At 36.6% G+C, this 18,538-nt stretch overlaps 1 protein-coding gene across 3 annotated transcripts in view; it reads right to left on the bottom strand.

Moving 5' to 3' along the window:
- Positions 1-18,538, bottom strand: part of LOC124155588 (annulin-like) — a 129,043-nt gene that overhangs the window by 6,472 nt on the left and 104,033 nt on the right. For all 3 annotated transcript variants that reach the window (XM_046529543.1, XM_046529544.1, XM_046529545.1), the window contains exons 2-7: positions 6,731-6,994; positions 4,526-4,698; positions 3,654-3,792; positions 1,939-2,174; positions 1,092-1,266; positions 524-662 (exon numbers count right to left, since the gene is read on the bottom strand). In XM_046529543.1, the coding sequence (XP_046385499.1) occupies positions 524-662; positions 1,092-1,266; positions 1,939-2,174; positions 3,654-3,792; positions 4,526-4,698; positions 6,731-6,994 (1,126 nt within the window). The remainder of the gene's footprint in view (positions 1-523; positions 663-1,091; positions 1,267-1,938; positions 2,175-3,653; positions 3,793-4,525; positions 4,699-6,730; positions 6,995-18,538) is intronic.

Raw genomic sequence — 18,538 nt, 5'->3', positions numbered from 1 at the left:
TTCAGTGGCCACATGTACCAAATCAACCAGGGTGATCACAAACTCAAAAATCACTGAAATCAACGAAGTATCTTAAGTTTAGTGGCATTTATGGAAAATTGCAGAATACATAATCAGTGTGAATTAAGCTTTTGTAATGACAAAACTTATTAATTAATCAGCAGCATAAACCAAGAAATTCTTTAATGTTATCAATATTTCAGATGTGCAATCTTTACAGTTGGATATTGTGAATGAATGCATAGGAGTATGATAGAATATTTATCAAAATAAATTTGACTGAGCATATATTTGACATATGTTAGCAAAAAATTACTAATTTTAGTTTCCGTCTTTTTCTATTAACCACTGAAAAAAATAATAACTATGTAATGATTTTGAAAACCTTATTGCTGTTTGTTTTATCTGCAGGGTGGAAAGTTTACTTTGATCAATGAGATTTTTCTATTAGATTCTTCTGATCGTCTTTGATCATTTTTCAGCAACAAGTAAGCATTAAGAGTGATAGCATTTAGGTACTTACCAAACAGAGTCGTTATTCATTTCATCCATAATTTCTCCCTCTCCATCCAAGAAGTAATCAACAGTGAGACTACTCTGGGTGTCATGGGCGGAAGAGTAATTAGTTATAGTACGTGATGGTATTCCAAGAGCTCGGCATACTGCAAAATAATACGATGCACTGAAATCATTCCTGTCACAGAGGTTGAGTGGATTTTTTGCACTATTTTAACCTCTGAGAAGGTTAAGGATATGGAGTAATTCCTAAATATTAAGAGGGCATGAAGGAAATGGCAGATGTGTAAGAAATCATCTAACTAGCCTCATGAAGCCTTCTTCAACCTCACACCATAAGAGGGTATTTCAATTGAAAGGAGAATTGACAGTAATTGTTCAACTACTTATGCAGCATCAATCCTAAGATGACTTTATGACAGTCATACCAAACTATGAAATCATACCATTACAGGTTCATCTTTGCTATAATTTTTAAATTTCACATCTAAAATGGAGTTTTTTGTAAATTTGTTTTCGGAGTAAATCTGAGATAATGCATATAAATGATAAGTAAAAGATGTATATTTTCTTACCTGTGGTAAGGACACCTCCAAATATCCAGCATTGTCCGTACTTGACTGGCTTCTTGGTGCGATAGTATTCCTGCAGAATCTTCATGCTCCCAACCCACTTGGTTGGGGCAGTGCCTCCTGAGAAGTCTCCTGACCAGTTTCCAACCAATGCTCCATTATCATCTGGAGAGTTAACCTGCGTTCAAAAAAAGAGTGGATTATTTTTAGACTATCCATTTTGTTCAAAGAGATGGAGTTTCATCAGCTGCTCAATCTAAGTGGCAAAATCAGGATTTTGAAATTTGATAATTTACTGAGTTGTTGATTATCCAAGCTCATTATCAGAAAATGCATTAGTTTACAGAAGGAAAATACAGCTAAACTGGAATAAGAATCAAATGTTGAAGGAAGAATATATTTATTATTTTTTCATTAAATGAAATAATGCAAACAGATGAAATAAATTTTGAGATAGAAACTAATAAAAATCATTCTTCATTCAGGATATAAATTTTTGATATATTTAATTTAATTTTCAATTTAAATTATTTTTCATTTTTAAACTTATAAATTTATTTTCAATTTGCTCAGTGGATTCATCCTATGCATGCTTTAATGTTTCTTAGGTTAGGAACCAAGGCTGGCTCAGTGGAATGTAAATCAGTTGGTGAAACTAATCTCACGTTCAAGCAAAAGATTAATATTTACTCTATTTTGTTCAATACTTAAAAAAAAAATTCCCATGAAGTAGTGAATAAAATAAATGAATGAATTAATTAAATGGATAAATGAAATAGTGAATGTAATCACTAGCTATGATTTAGGCAGGCTTGAAATTTCAGCAATTAAAATATACATAAAAACTCACAGCAGCAGACAATGCACGAGTGATGCGGACAGGATCAGATCTCCCAGCCAAATTGAGCTTCCCAATTTTGAAGGCAAGGTACAGGGAGCAGTCCAAGATGTCAGCTTCGAACTGAGCATAGCGCCACACGCATGGCCTCAGGCGATTATGGCTGCCCCTCCAGATCAATCCCGTGTCACACAGTACGTACTCCTTCAATTCCTCCTCTTTGTTCGGGCCCATGTAGACACTGTCTCCTGTCATGTGGAATAATTTGGAATGAATGCATGAAAAAATCTTGACCCATGTGAGTTTTATACTTCTAAATTCACAGTATCAGCATTGATTGGGGTAACCAGGGGGGTTAGGGTTCAATGCTACTTTCCATTTTCGATTTCCATGCCTTTCCACTGATTTGCAATCTAAATTTCAATGACTTTATACCAATGACAATGAAGTTGTATGAAGGGATTTTATGAAAAAATTCAGCAAGGTATATTATGGAATAAAGGCAAGTATGTATTATTAGTAGATATCAAGTCAAGAAGCGCCAACTGGTCGCTAATCCTTGCCGCCTAGCCAGGAGGGCAACATAACCCCCACCTTGCCACTCGAACGTAGCAAAACTCCATGTGTTCAACTATGATTTTCATCATTTTGATTTGCCTCTGGAGTTTCTCCTGGACCCTTATCTAATTCTCTTCACATCTCGATGGTTTCCAGACCCAATTTCCATTTCCCTGACTGGTGGGAACCCTTGGGGGTCGAGTTAAATTCATTCACCGTAAATTCTGATAGATAACTAAGGACTTGTGGATCTCTCTATTTTCCAAGTTTTCACTGCCTCGGTTGTCAGAGGTTGATGACAGTATCGCCAAGATTCCACCAGTCTATGATTCCACAATCCCTTGTAATTTAATTGTCCGAACAAGGTTTTAATGTGGAACATCATCATTAAACATCAAAGAATTGGATTGTTTGCAAGTAGACCGAGCATAAAGACTCAATGCTTTGAATTCAGGATGTTTAAAGACATTTCTGCATGAAAAATGGAAAGTGAACCTATTATAAAGACATTAGGAAAAAATTTTCCACTCACATTGATTTTCCCGGTACCATCACTATCCTTGTAAATCATTTACATATTATAATTTGAGCTTATGTATCACAGGTTTTTTCTTATTTCATGAGAAGTCGCTGCTAAAATTCTTGTCTATTCACCAACTTCAGTATTCTCATATGCAGAATACTTGCTGAAAAATCTCAACGCTTTCTTTATCTTTCCAAATGGATATCATTTTTTCTCTATTTACATTCAAAACTTTCTCTCACCAATTATTAGCTCTATGTTCCTCCTGTTCATGCTATGAAATCAGTGAACAAGGTTATAACTTCATTTATTCTCATATTCAGAGAATGAGGTTAATTTTAATTTATTCTTCACAACCAATATAGTATGGGGTGCATAACCTCATACAAAGCTCAATAAATAGTTTACTAAAAAAAGTGAATAACTGTATGTTTGTATAACTGTGTAAGTCCCTGATGATGATGTTCCACCTTGAAACCATGTTCAGCTAAAAACTAATGTCATAGCTCTTCATTCACAAAATTATACGTCTTCATGGAGGGAAGTTACTGTCCATGGTCAATTATCAAGCATGCTTTTGAAATGCATAGATTACAATTAAAATTAGTGGCATATTAACTTCAATCCACTTAGTTTTCTAACTTACTTGGGCACCATGGGTTGAACAGAATGTAAATAGGATGGGGGTAGCTGTAGCTGACGGCATCTCCGGATCCATGACTTTTGAATTTGGTATCAATGTCCAATTTCCACATCCCAATCATTGTATCAGCCGAGGGAGTAACCTGTCACAGGAGATAGAAATAAGTATTTTTATTGTAATGTTAAATACATATTATGCAATAATTGAATGGTAGGGGATCATTATTTATCTACTGAGTTCAATGCTTCGATTACAGCCCTGAACAAGATTACAAAAAACTGAAATGTTGGCGGAAGAAATGACTGCTAATTATTCACCAAAGGTGAAAAACATAAAAAAATCTATTTGAACACCAGAATACATTATAAATTCCAGTAGTCAGGTTATTTTTAAATTAAATGACAGTAATTTAATTGCAGCAATGATATTCAAACTTAGCACCACTCAAAACAGCACCACTGGATGCTGAACAGTAAACTCCTTTGTATATAATACATACATATTTCTATTGTTCTCAGTGTGTGATGAAGTTACTCATGATGAAACTGTGTTTAAAATACCAAGTTGGGGAATATATCTCTCAGAAGACTCTGAGTTGCGGATTTATGTTGACTTGACCCTGCGGTCAAGTACTTGCAAGTTTCAAACCCACTTTCTGGGATGAACCCAACAAGCTAAAGGATAAAAAAAAAATTCATTCAAAATGATCTTAAAATAATTTAAAATTATAAAAAAAAAAAACATTTAAAATTATTTCATTATACAATTTAAACTCCTATTTAAACAATTTTTATACAATTCAAATTTAATTTCAAAATTATTTTAAATATTATTTTGAGTTTTATGAGTTGCAAAAAAATGAGACAAAAACTTACCTCAATCCTTACTGATGAATCACTGATGTGCTTTGGGTCCACTTCGGCTTTCCAGGGGTAATGATTCCCAGATGCCATATTTATGTGGCTGAGTTCATTATCAGACATAGAGCCCTTTGCCATCACTGGCACTGCAATCAGAGTGCCCTGGCCATAGCTTGGCTTTTCAGTATCTGCAAGATTAGGCAAAGTTTTAAGTTTTTTCACAATATCAGAGCGCAGAGATCAATTATTAGCTATCCATGCATGGCTCATTTACTCTACAGCACAATTCTCTCATCATCGTGGCACTGAGTATAATGCAAAGGACCAGTACAATGGATGGAGCACTCATATTTATACTGAAATATTTATTCTTATTTTTTTCTTAACCTTATTTTATCATTAAAAAATTTATTGGCATGAACTTGCAAAACCCTGACTCACATGTTAAGGGACCTGTATCTGATATGAGCCACCATTTATTCATAGTACATAGAACATATTCCAATAATAAGACTTATGAAATGTATTGCAAGATTTTTCTAATTTTTACTCGCTATAAAGACCTATTCTAACATGATTAATTCGTATTCGCGTCTTAATTTTTCCGTAGATGGAAGAAAATAATGCAAATTTGCAGTTACAATAAACATGTAAAAATAGTATTGAGAAAACAATATTGGCAGTGAATTTCGATCGGTACTTGGGTACGTGACGCCACGCAATTGGAATGCCAGATTGTTGTGGGTAAAAGCTTGAACCCTCCGCATCGCCGATTCGTCCCCCCTCTCCCTTCGCATACTCACTGTGGCCATTCCGTATTCATGGAAAGTGGGTTGCTTAGTTTCAGGATACCAGTTGTGAAGCTTACGAAGAATGCCCAGGTAGTCTTCATGACTGCTTTTCATTTAGCTTTTTATATCGCGGCTAAAATTTTCAATTTCAAGGCAAAGATAAATGTGGAACCCCTCATTATTCTTACCGCAATTAAAAAAAAACAGTCATTTTTTAACTTTTAATCTTATGCACTCCCATCAAATATTGGTACAGTTTTTAAGGGGCCGATGAACTAAGATACCCTCTTAAATTCCTATAGGTTCGTCATTATGAGATATGTACAACTAATTTCAGCAATTTCCACTTTTTGCCTGAAAAATCTCATTTTCAAATCTCTCGACTTATTATACCTTCCAGGATGCATCACCATGCCACATTTTGTCTCGAAGCCAATTAGTGATACTTGGTAAACTTTCCAACCAATAGAGATAATAACACCAACAGTTATGATAATTCTTCCAAATCGGTCAATATCTTCCTTAAGAATTGTAGCCTCGAACTTTTGAAAATCCGACAAAAAATAAAAAAATGCCATTTATTTTTTTTAGCTATAGTAACCACACTAAAGGGGAAAGGTACTTCATTTATGGTTAATTCTTGCGTTAAAACCTCAATATGCATGTTTTATTCCCTTTTTGAAAACATCAGATGACCTAATACGGAATCCATCTGCTAAGCAGTAAGCATAAACAGTGGTTATAGCAATGAACCCGCAACACAAACTCGCCTTTTCCTCTATATTTGTTTTTTGTAACATAAAGAAAGCGTGATCTTCAGTAGAAATCATAGGAACCATGGCAAAAAATTTTCGAGATAAGTTGAAAAGATGGGGGATCAGCTTGATCATGCCATAGCTGGTCCTAGATTCTAAGTATTCCCCATATCCGCATCCTGGCGTTGCATACCCTCTAGGAGCCATAATAATTAGAGACATCCCCCGACATAAGAATCGTAGCTCGCCCCGTCTAAGAATCACTTTCATTAATTTTAATCCTCTTTCGCCTTCACCAATTCTTAATCTAGCGAGAGTCTTGATTTCCTTAATTAGAATTAAAGTTTTTCCTGCATACTTTTTCCTTAAGGCGTTGTGATTACCAGGCAAATGTGAAGTCATTTTTCCACGAAAAGAATATATACTAATCATACTATATACATGTGTGAATTTTCAAAAGTTCCATTTCTGTATATCACAATAATTTAAAATTTTTATAGAATAACATCTGTAGCAAAGACCGTGGCCATAATCAGGGCACCGACCACAGCCATTAATCATTTTATCACTTATAATCATTAGATTACATTATATAATATTATTAGATAGATTATTAATATGATAGATTAATATATCATTGGATAGATTATATTCTTCAATGCCATTCTCCTCACCTGCAACTGTGAATACCAGGGAGATGGCGTCCTTCTCTTCGTTGTAGGGCCTGGACAGCTTGAGGTTGATGGCGAATGGCTGTCCTCGTCGCACGATGAGTCGTCCCTTGGAAATCCTCCCGCCCGGCTCTGCCGTCTCAGCTACAGCGCGCTCCATCAGGTCGAACTCGTATGTCCTGTGGCTGGCTCCGTTCTCGGAGAACAGCAGGTCCACTCCGCTGACCACCAGCACCGACTTCTCGGCATCAGCGCTCACTTCAGCTCCTGAGAAATAATTCATAGTATGAGATCAGAGGAATCTTCTATATTATTTCTACAGTACAGATACCTTTTTCTCAACTTATACGCAACCAAACTCTACAAATGAGGTACCAAAATGCACAGAATTTATCAGAGAACATGCGACAACATATCTTACTTCCTAAATATTACTATTGTTTCCTAAAATGGTTTTTAAATAATAAAAAAAATAATAAAAAAAACCGGTAAATATTCCTGACGTTAACGGCGCACAAACTGATACATTTGTTCATTTGCAACACTATCTCGCATTCTTTAAACAACTTTTATCAAAATGCGGCTGAATCCACATTCAAGTCTCCTGTTGATACGTAAGTATGAGTCATCATGTGCGTTTAACAGAGGATAGTGTAATTACTTCCAATGTTGTGTTTAAAGAGGTCCTCTGACCTCAATTTGTACATGAACATTCCAATTAAATTTGTACATAAGACCCTGCCTTTTTTTTTTACATTTTAAAATTAGAAACGCGCCTATCCCTCTGTGGACCTACATTGCAAAGAGCGGGGGAAGCCCGCTGGGAGCGGGCGCAGCACGCTCGTGATGATAAAATAATCGATTTTTCACTCAAAACTCACTCTCCCAACCGAACGGTAGGTCCAACCAAAAGGTTGATTTGGATAAATAAGAGTAGAGCTCACCCCGTATTAAGTCACAGGTGTGTAAATATCACACATTCAGGGTAGGGGGGCCACCTCGTACTTTTGAGGATTTTACTTGAGAAGGCTTACACTAACCCGGGGTTTGAATAGGGGACCCTTCGGAAAGAAGCCGAGCGGTTCATTGAATAAGCTGCCTTGCTCCGTTTTTTTAACTCATAATGTACAAATAAACTTGATCATTATTTTACAAAATCGCGTAGTAGGGGTAGTTATGATTGACTATGAAAAAATTGCATAAATCACATCGGTAGGGATCGTTCTGGATGAGATGTTAAACGACAATTGTATTTATTTTTTCTCGTAATTCATTAATATAATGGTTACTTTTTATGCATCGCATGGGTAAAGATACAGGCTTAATACGAGGTCAATCCTAAATGCTCCCATTTCAGTCAGGTGTACCAGATACTCTTAATCAAATGTGTGAAACATTTTTGTTAGGAATTATCCCTGTATTAGTCAGCGGTATACTTACGCGGAGTAACCCGAAAGTGCGCAAAAAATACGATAATTCCATAGAATCAGCCTCGACAGAGTATTTTTTTACGAAGACTCTTCAAGAGTTAAAAGTCAGCAAAAATAATTCAATTATTTCAACCATAAGAGGAAAACAGGGGTGTAAATACTCGAATGTCACCTAATTATTTATCTTACTCCATTCACTCTAACTACCTTCGGAAAAACTTTTTCAATGCGACAGTTTTACGGAATCGATAAAAAATTCAACTCCCTAGTGGATTTTAAAAACAGATTGTATAATTAAATGGTAGTGCATGAAAAAATGACCTATAAATTAGCTTGTTTTCTTCTTTTTTACCAATGAATTTTTCGTTAGCTACATATTTTTTCACTTTTTTATGATAACGTTTCTTGAGGCCGTTTTCCACGATGAATGGTCATTCGCAATTTCATTTTCATGACCATGCATACTATCGTAAATGTTCTTTAATACCATTGTCTACCTTTCGTATGCTTTTAGTGAACTAAGGGGTTGAAAATCAATAAAAAAGTATTTCTTTCTTTAGGCTTGGCAGAGTTGCCCCCTCAATGGGGATGGCTGCAATCAAAGTGTGGGGATCAACCCAACACTCAAAAATCTGGCGAGAAAAACCGGGGCTACGTCAGGCAAAAACTATTATAGGAGAGCTCTCTTCTAGACTCGAGAGAAGACTTCTCCTTATGAACAGAAGTCAATATCGGACGGTAGTAGGCCTGCTTACGGGACACTATCATGTAATGAGACATATGCACCTGCTGGGGGTAACAGACTCAGATAGGTGTAGATGGTTTGAGACGGGAGAAGAAACAACCACCCATCTAATATGCGAGTGCCCCGCAATCATGAGGACTCGATATAGACACCTGGGCTCACCTTTCATAGAGCCCAAGGAAGTAAGAGATCTTCCCATTGGGGACCTTTTGTCCTTCGCTAAGGATATCGGCCTCTTTGGGTGATCCATTAACGGTGGTTAGCACAATGGACCTACAGGTCTAAGTGCCCTGGGAGCTGATCCTCCACCGCATCAACGTATCTATCTAGGCTTGGCAGAAGAGGCAGCTCACAGGTGCACTGTCATGAAAATATCCGCTCTTGCCATTGCTTTCTTCGCTATCCTTCTCTCTTCCACACACCACAGAATGCCGGATTAGGAAGACGGACGAGTCGTAATTATTTTAATTCTCCCCCCGAATGCGGTTTCAAGGAAAGCCCTCTGAATGTGTGCGCTCCCCGAATATGGAACGCGTGATACTTTTATTTCTTTTCACACGCCTTGCAGTTAGCGGCCCGCCCCGCAAAAGCAAGCTTGTGAGCCAATATGCCCTTGAGTTGCGATGGTCGAAGACCTGAAAATCACCTTTAGGGTGCGAGATACTGAAAAGGAAAAGTTCAGGACGCTTCACTCTGAATAGAAGGGTTATTTTTTGTGATGCATAACTCGTTCAAAACGTCCGTTACGGCATTTTATTTTCAGGGTTGGTATAAAGAGAAGGACCTCGTCAACCTCTGCCTGTATCTCGAGCGTGAAAAATTGTCCACAATAATTTTTCGGCAGTTAATACTTATAGGGCTTTACAAAGGCTTTTAAAATGTAAAATACTGTCTATAAAAACTAAATTACAGATCTATGAAACTATCACATGCACATGGGTCAGAAATATGGAAAATGTCTAACTTAACAGAAAGAAAACATCCGATAGTTTTAGAAAATAATATTTTAAGGTGGTTCCATAAACGAAGACAGAATATGGGGAATCCGAACCAACAACGACCTGAGGGAACTAATATAAGGACGAAGATATAATTGCACTCTCCAAAAGCAGAAAACTTGGGTGGGCAGGAATGTGTAGAGAAGAGGAGAAAATGATACAATTAGAGAGGTGAGGTGTCAGAAGGCCTAAAAGAGGAAAGCGACCTTTGAGACTTCCGCGAGGGCACAGGTAAGATCACATCAGAGAGGAATTAAGAAGATTGGGAAGAATGAGCTGAATATCACTGGATGGGTGATCGAGAGAGATGGCGAAGAGTTTTTGGTTAAGAAAAAAAAGTTTTTGAAATTTTGAGTGGCCTGAGTGATAGGGTAATGTAATTTTTTATATTTGAGATACAAGAAATTTTTGAAAAGGGTTTACTCTATATTCCCTGAAATTTTTAAGAAAGAGCGGACGTTTTAAATGAGTGATAGTTCTCCAAAAATAACGAAAAACGGTCGAAAAGGAGTGATGCGGGAAGGAAAAATGTCTTGGGCCGTAGACAAACCGCGGACTTACGGCTTTACTGCTTGCCTTAAATCTACTATCATCTAATATTTTTTTACTGATAGTAAACTGCACATTTTCCTTAAAAAGACAGAATAAATAAAACGCTGCAATTCCACAAAAATAGTTCAATGTGCGACCCGGGGTTGCACAACATCATTGCATCATCAAGGTACTTTTAGGATGGAAAAATTTCATCGAGTAGGTATCGTTAGAAAATGTTTCATTCTTAATGTAGCTTTTCTATCCATATTCATTTCTCTATTTTGATCAAAATCAGGCATAAAATAGGGAATATAAACTCTATCATTAATGAATTTAGTTAAATGCACAAAATGGTTACATAAATATTGCCGTAGTTAAAAATATTTGCTATTATTTCACATGTATTTGGGCGAAATAGAGGAGAAGGAAGGAAATAGAAGAAAAATATCGCCTGTTTACACACTATCGCTTTATTTAGTCATTACAAGATCTTAACCGGCCTCCAATCAATTAAAGCATCGAGAATAAAAGACGAAAACATCGATGACTCCAGTGCTGGCAGGCTGGAAAAATCGCCGTGAAAAGGGGAGGGGAGCCTCTAAAAAGGGGAGAAAAGGGGAGAAAAGGGGAGCCTCTAAAAATAAGTTTGGCGGGCCCGCGTTCGGATCTGGAAAATCACCATCACCGCCGCTATCTCATGTTTTTCCCCGCGCCTTTTGCCATCACGAAAGTAAACGGCTGAACGATTTCGGCAGGAGTGAAATGGCTCCATAAATAAAGTCACTCAGAAACCCCAAAGTTCGACTGAACTCCTTCGATTCGCAGCGCGTAGAAAGTTTAAAAGACGCGAACCGCGATTCAGGCGAACGCTCTCATTGTCAGTTCAAGGAAAACGACTTAAGAGGGCGCACCACTCCCTCTCCACAGATTGTTATTTCGCGACGAATTACTGGAGTAAAACGCAAGCTATTATCATCAAATTTTCAGGGAAAAAGAGTACACTCTTCTCTACATTTGCTTATACCTAAAATTAGGAAATTATGTAATTCAAAAAGAATGGGCACAACACTTAAGAGTTGGAGTAAAGTTCGACAAGTAGGGATAAGTAAAATACCAAGAAAAAGTAACTAGGCTCAAAGTTACTTTTGGAAAGTTGAAATCACTTACAAGTGCACTTACAAGGCGACTTTTGTAAGCCCATTTATAAATGCGCGGTGGGTTACAACGCATCTAGAGGGCGACAAGAGAATCATCTATTGTAATATATGTGATCCTTACCTTCTGGTTTTGGTAAATATAATAAGTCTATAAATAATTAATTCTATATAAAGAATTATAATTAATATACGTAAATTAAACATAATAATATTATTATATATTGTTTATAATAATATTAAAAATAAATGTAAAATAAATTATAATTTGGTAAAAAGTCGAATCAATAAGTCTATTCCTCGGCTCCGCCCTTTCAAGGTTTTGAATATTTCCTTATTAATGTCAACTCAGGTAATCACGCTGTGAATATGTACGAGAATGCATTTCCTATCTCTAGTCTCCCACAATTTGCCAATTCACGATAATTATTTGTTTATTCCTGTTATTTCATGACGGAGAAAATGAGCAGCCACCTATTGAGCCAATCTTTGTTAATCCAGTACAATTTTCAATCATATGTCGGTGCATGTACAATTCTCAACTGAAAAAAAGAGAATGTTCATTCGCGGTTATATTAAGGATTTTTTTGGTTAATGTTTTCCGATGCTTGCATAAATTTATAGAGTTTCAGATAATTGCAGAGCAAGGAGAAATTTATTATTTGTTTCAATTCACTTCGCAAAAAATGGAAATTTTCTTAGAGAAGATTCCAACTTCCTCCGTGGATATTTTGCTACACATGGAAACGACTTTGCTTCATAGTATCCAGTCTTCTCCTTCAACGGTTGTGCACTTAAAAATTCCTCAACGTATATCTATTCCTTCAATTTAAATGTTATGCCTTATCACTATCGTTAACAACTTCGAAGGATTTTGGATGAATATTTTGATAGTAATTATAATTTTTTTAAATATTTAATTTCAGAGAACCTTAAGCTAAATCTATGAGGATTCTTGAGACAAAGCAAAATAATTTGGGTGAGTACAATTCATTAAAAAACATCTTAAAATAGTACTCTAAAGTACACATTTTTGACTGCGCAATGCGGGGATTACCCTAATTGATTTCGTTCCTTTACTTGGATACGTAAACGTGTAATTTTATTGTTGTTCCGTGAAAGATTTTTTAAATTCTTTTATTTTATTTTCATTCATTATATGATGAAATTGAAAAACTGAAAATTCACCTAAAAATAACCGTTCCAAAAATACAGCTGTCACAGCTCGTATGCAAATCTTTTGTTGCCGCCTTTTCAGCAGGTCATGCGCGTGTAATGAATTGGGCGCCGTTTCCACATACGTACTACAAATAGATTTCCTATACACGTATTTAGTCATTGGTGTCGCTTCCATCCCATGTCCTCGTTTCAATTCATTGAGCATTCAGAAGAGTTGATGTCGCGACCTTTGATGCTGGTAATTCGCATCAGAGAGCAGGTGGGAGGACATCAATCACTCTCCTTTGCATCTGACGTGACCTTGAAAATATGTACATAGATTTTTTTTACATTTCTATTTGTTTCACGAGATTTTTCAAATCGTCGTCCTCCATAAGATAATCCATGCAATCTTCTTAATTCGACTGCTTTATAACGATAAATACATTTTGTACATAAGATTAGATTGAGGTGATATTGGTGGTAAAATTACGTTCATTATTTTTTTAAAGTGAATTTTGATGAAGCATGTTATTGATTAAAATTGCATTTGAAAACTCCTGAAATATTCAGAATAATTCCTTTATGCGGAAGGAACTTATGATTTTTCCACCTTTGCAGTTGAGTCCGGCGTCGTCTGGTATACCCGAGCGACCAGTGAAAGTTATTCTTTCAATGATCACCGCATTCGGTTAATTAACTCATATCAATAGAGAGTGACGAATATTTAAACAATGCAGGAGTGAAATTTGAGCAATATTTTAAATCTAGGAGACAGCATAGAGCAGACTCCAGTCCGCCCTGCCTAAGAATATTAACTTGTTATTAATCGGTTTAAAAAATATCCGCAGCACAGTGCTGAGCTCAGAGCCATCCATTTACATCCAGTAATTGCAATGTATACAGGTAAACGCAAATGAATAATTCCAATGAAAATTCTCAATGTCATTCGAAAGTTATTTTTGTTTATGTTTGTCTTATTTTGTAGATCATCACGGATATGAATTTCGGTTGTCAGTCCTAATCATAACTTACTTACCGGTGGAATTCGGATCACTCTACGGTCAGCGTCGCAAGTGGTGATATTAGTAACCCCATTTTAATGCTCGGGGTTTGACAGCACTCCTAGCATACGACTTGAGGATTCTTTACTGCAATATTGGTGGCTCAAACTCTCACAGCCGCTCTGGTAAACCAACATGATTCCTTCAACTCCAATCAATAGTTTCATCTCGCAGTTAACCGGTTTCGCTCGTTAACGCATGATTATACTCATATGAATCTTGTGATGTTATGTGCGCTATGCTTCTCTAATGAATACAGGAATGATGTCAATTATAGAATCCACTCATGCGCAACGTTTACGGTAATTAAGGAAATTCCGCAACGTGCAAATTACCTGAGAATCAAAGCTTTCTCGATGTAACCTCGCAGTTTCTCTAATGCAGTAGGTATGCACGGTAAATGCAAGTATAGGTTACACTTTCTTAAACTCTTTTGAAATATCGCAATATATTCGTGGTAAAAGAAAACGGTGAAGTGATAGATAAAAATGTTTTAAAAAGGTAATTTTCAGGATTTTTTACTAACTCCAAGACTCTCACCAATTAATTACGTGAACATATCTTTAGAAGTAAACACGAAAAAATCCAATTGTAATTTAAGCATTAATGATGCATACAACTCCTTCAAAGTTGTTGATGATAGTTAATCATAGGCAAGTCGTAGAAAATAGCTTGAGGGAATAGAAGTAAGTAATGGACTCTTGGGTCCCGGCATAGACTAAGAAGGCGACTTGAAACTATAGCACAAACTCGTTTTTATTCATAATCATAACAAGAAATCAATGAAGGTCATTAACATGTAGTGATTTTTTACATTTTTATTTTATCGTTATATTTATATAATGGGTAGATTAAAGAAGTGTAGTCATATACTGATGAAGCTGTAAACTGTCTTTAGTCTACTTAGGATATTTAGATAGAATGAAAGGGAACATGCTTTACTCTGAAATGACGAGGATAGTCCATGAAGGGAAGGGATACTGCCAGAACTTTTCGTAAACACTTTGTTCAAACCTACCATAACCTGTAGAATACTTTTAAAAAATAAGTAAAAATACTGTAAAACGGCAAAGTTCTTCCCACAAATGAAATAAAATTTCAGCCCGATTTAGAATCCCGAGTATACTAAAATCACCCTTATTGCAACTTTCTCAGAAACTTTCAATGTTTACGAAGTCTTAAGCATTTTGGTGGATACTGAAGTTGATTGAGAAGTGGCTTATTACAAGATAAACTTTTGTTTCCAAAAATTATCCATTACGATTGAAGTCTACTCAAAAAGTTACTGCCATTGGCAATGCCTGACCAATGGCAATGCCTGACTTTTGGCTGAGTAATGGCAATGGAAAGCATGATTTCACTACTGGGTAATGTCTGTCTGAGCGCTAAGATACTCTATTTTTCTTTTTTGGTCGAAATAGGACGCTTTCCTAAATAGTCACGTTTCAGCCGAAGAAATTCAGACGACTAAAAATATTTTTGGAATCGTTCGAGAATGAATGGGTCCCGTGTATACGCTCCCCATCCAAGGAAAATACAGACGCTACAAATAATCAGGAGATTTATCGCTTCCTTCCCACGTTTTGGGTATAAAACGAGCCTTGGCAGACGAATTTGGGTCCATTTGGATTTGGGGCGATTTTTCTTTCATAAGGGCGCCATCTTTCTAAATTGGAATTACGTCGAGCCATTGTTGAAAACATTGCAAGAAACGATGTTGAGAGAAGAAGAACGTTTTCGCGCACTGCCGATGTTCCTTTGAAAGCGTCTGGTTCGAGATAATGAGAGGTTTTCTCTCCAATTTGAGTCGTGCAATATGGCTCATTTTCGGTGAATGGTTAGTTTTCCCAAAATTTTGACTCAAATGAATCATTCCACGAAATGGGTTGCATAGGTCACATCGATATATCTCAACCACACGCCTTCGAGGATGAGGTTTTGGTCGGGTTGCATACATTCCATTTTGCGTTGCGTTATCGCTGATATGCTCGTTCATGCTATGCAGATATTCACGTTGAATAACGTAAGGAGACCAAATAATCATCTCCAAAGACTCTTTAATCTGATCCATTAATATAATTTATCTCGCTGCCACACCTAGCAAGTACTTTCTAGCCCGCTTAATACAGTGGCGGATACAGAAAAAACTCAAGGAGGGGGCGCAACATATCTTGAGTTGTCTTTACTTTTATCGTAATAAAAGATGATCAAGTCACAGGCAAAGTATATGAAAATTTATTTAAAGTGATTATAAACATGTAAAAGACAATGCCATTTTATGATATAAAAAAGTTACAATTGTGGTTTTGCAATGTTCGGCAATACAGGCGGACCCGCAAGGGGGGGGCGCCCCCTGCGCCCCCCATCTGTGCCCCCCATCTGTGCCCCCCATCTGTGCCCCCCTGCGCCCCACTGGCTTAATACGAAGTTTGTACATATCTAAGTTTCTCCCACCTTTTTTTGTAGATGAAACGGCTAATGCGATAAAAAGGCTAGTAATCATTGTTTATTATGATTATCGTGATTTTAATATGGTGACGATGGTACCTTAAGTAGAGGCCACTTTATTGAGTCGTTTTCGTCAAAAATTTCAAATTGAGTGAAATAATAGCATTATTCAAAATTTATAAATTCACACACCATTACTTTACAGTAGGAAAACTATTCTATGTCCTAAAACTCTCGACAATTTTCTTTCCACATTTCTTTTCATCAGACAAACAACCCTTGACAACGGAAATTCAGTTTTAAAAATGCAATAAACCAAAAACATTCTCGCACAGAGGCTAGGCTAAATGGCTATAAAAACAATCTTCCTAGATACCAAGAGGAGACAAATTGAAAAAATTTCTGCATATGCCGACGTAACACTCTTACTTATATTCGCACGCGTCGGTTTCGATGAGATTTGAGTAGGAGATGAATAGATTGCGGTTTGTTTAATGAATACCCTGCGAAGCCCCAGGGAGAATGATGAGCCTTTAGCGTTGGCGCTAATGATTTGATAAGGCGCGAGTTGGGTGGGCTAACGACTACTGAGGAATGCGACCACACGTCATGGCTTCGAAAAGACTGGCCTCGCCAGCACGTAGGAGTCAAGAACGGAAGAATAAGGAAGAAAATGGGGGGAGATAAAACTGTCCAAAATCAACTCAGAGAAGCCCTCACTCTTTGAAGTCAGCACAGCGCACTAGCCAGGCGTGACGAAGAGATACGGAAGAGCTAAGGAAGAGATAAAAGAGTTACGGTTCCTTCCGCAATTAATCGCTGATGGCGCTAATCTCATTGATAACAACACGGCTGCAGTGAGCCTTTACTGACTGAGGGTGTTGCTCCAAAGAAAAATAAACGTTGGAATCTGAATTTAGACGCGTAGGGTTATCAGTGGATGCGATTATCAAGGGCTCTGGCTTTGCAGATCTCCGTGCCCAAAAAAATATGCTTAGGGACGGATGTGGATTGGGGGAGATTAGGTCCTTTGGCTGATGATGAAAGATCAACGTAGATAATATGGAACGATTGAAAAGTTATAGCATTTGCAGAAAGTGTCCACAGATAACCTTTGTGTGTCATTAATTCTGATCCTCGAACAAAATGCTCTTAACCCTTTCTAACCCAGAGCTGTTTCTGGGAGAAATCAAATTTCAAGATTTTTCAATTCGCAAACTTGAAAATTTTACACTCAATGATAATCATCCTGGCATCTAAATATTTCGTCATTAAATTTACACAACAAAATAATATTTAGTTTAGGTATCTCCTAAATACAGTAAAGTTAAAACATTTTTGATGTTGCTTAGAAGCAACATTGGGTTATAAAGGGTTAATGGCGGAGATGTGCTATTGATTAATTTAGTACCGCTATGCCTACATTCCAGGGTAAGTAAAACGGTCGATATTTACAAACAGTAATGAAATTTGAGTTAACTTTTTTATTGAAATTTACAAAACGACTGTAACCGGCATAGGTTATTCGCTTGATTTTCTTTAATGAGAAATTCACGAAATTGTTTGGAAGAAATTTCTACTCTTGTCGATAAATTATCAAACAAGGAAATTTTTACAATACCTACCTGAATTACAATAATTTTCGAAATACCTGATGCATGCAATAATTCAATAAAATAAACATTTCATAAATTGTCAGAGTTTTATCGAAAGAAATGTCGTCAATGTCTTAGCTCGACCATTTTTTGATATCGTTATTATAATACTTAACTTCCTTGCTCCACATGTTTTCGCTAAAAATATACTGCGAGGTGATAATATCTGAAGCTCGGTAGACACTTCTATTTCTTCTATATAGACTTTATAAATTTGCAAAATAATTACTAGGTAGATTATAATGGCCACATTCCTGCTTTCCTGAATAAAGTAAAATCATGTGTAAAACTTATCCCTTGCCATAATTTTACCACTTCCGAAAAAAATATGCCTTACAAAAATCAGGGCGTTCCTATCCATCTACTAGTATTGCACTCAATCTTTTACAATTCTAACACGACTCAATTCCTCAGATAGACCGATTTTCTTTCATTCCTCCTCCCAAGCGTCACACGCTTTCGTTTTCATAAAGTACGAGCAACAAACATACACAGACAGTGGCGGATCCAGGAATTTTTTTCTGTGGGCACAAGGGCCTGACAAGAAAAAGGTCTCATCATATTTGAGATCAAAAACGAACATTGGAGAACAAAAATTGCGACTTTTTTATATCGTAAGATATTG

Source organism: Ischnura elegans, chromosome 3 (genome assembly GCF_921293095.1).
Source record: "Ischnura elegans chromosome 3, ioIscEleg1.1, whole genome shotgun sequence".
NCBI lineage: Eukaryota > Metazoa > Arthropoda > Insecta > Odonata > Coenagrionidae > Ischnura > Ischnura elegans.
This window is presented reverse-complemented; position numbering and strand designations above follow the sequence as displayed.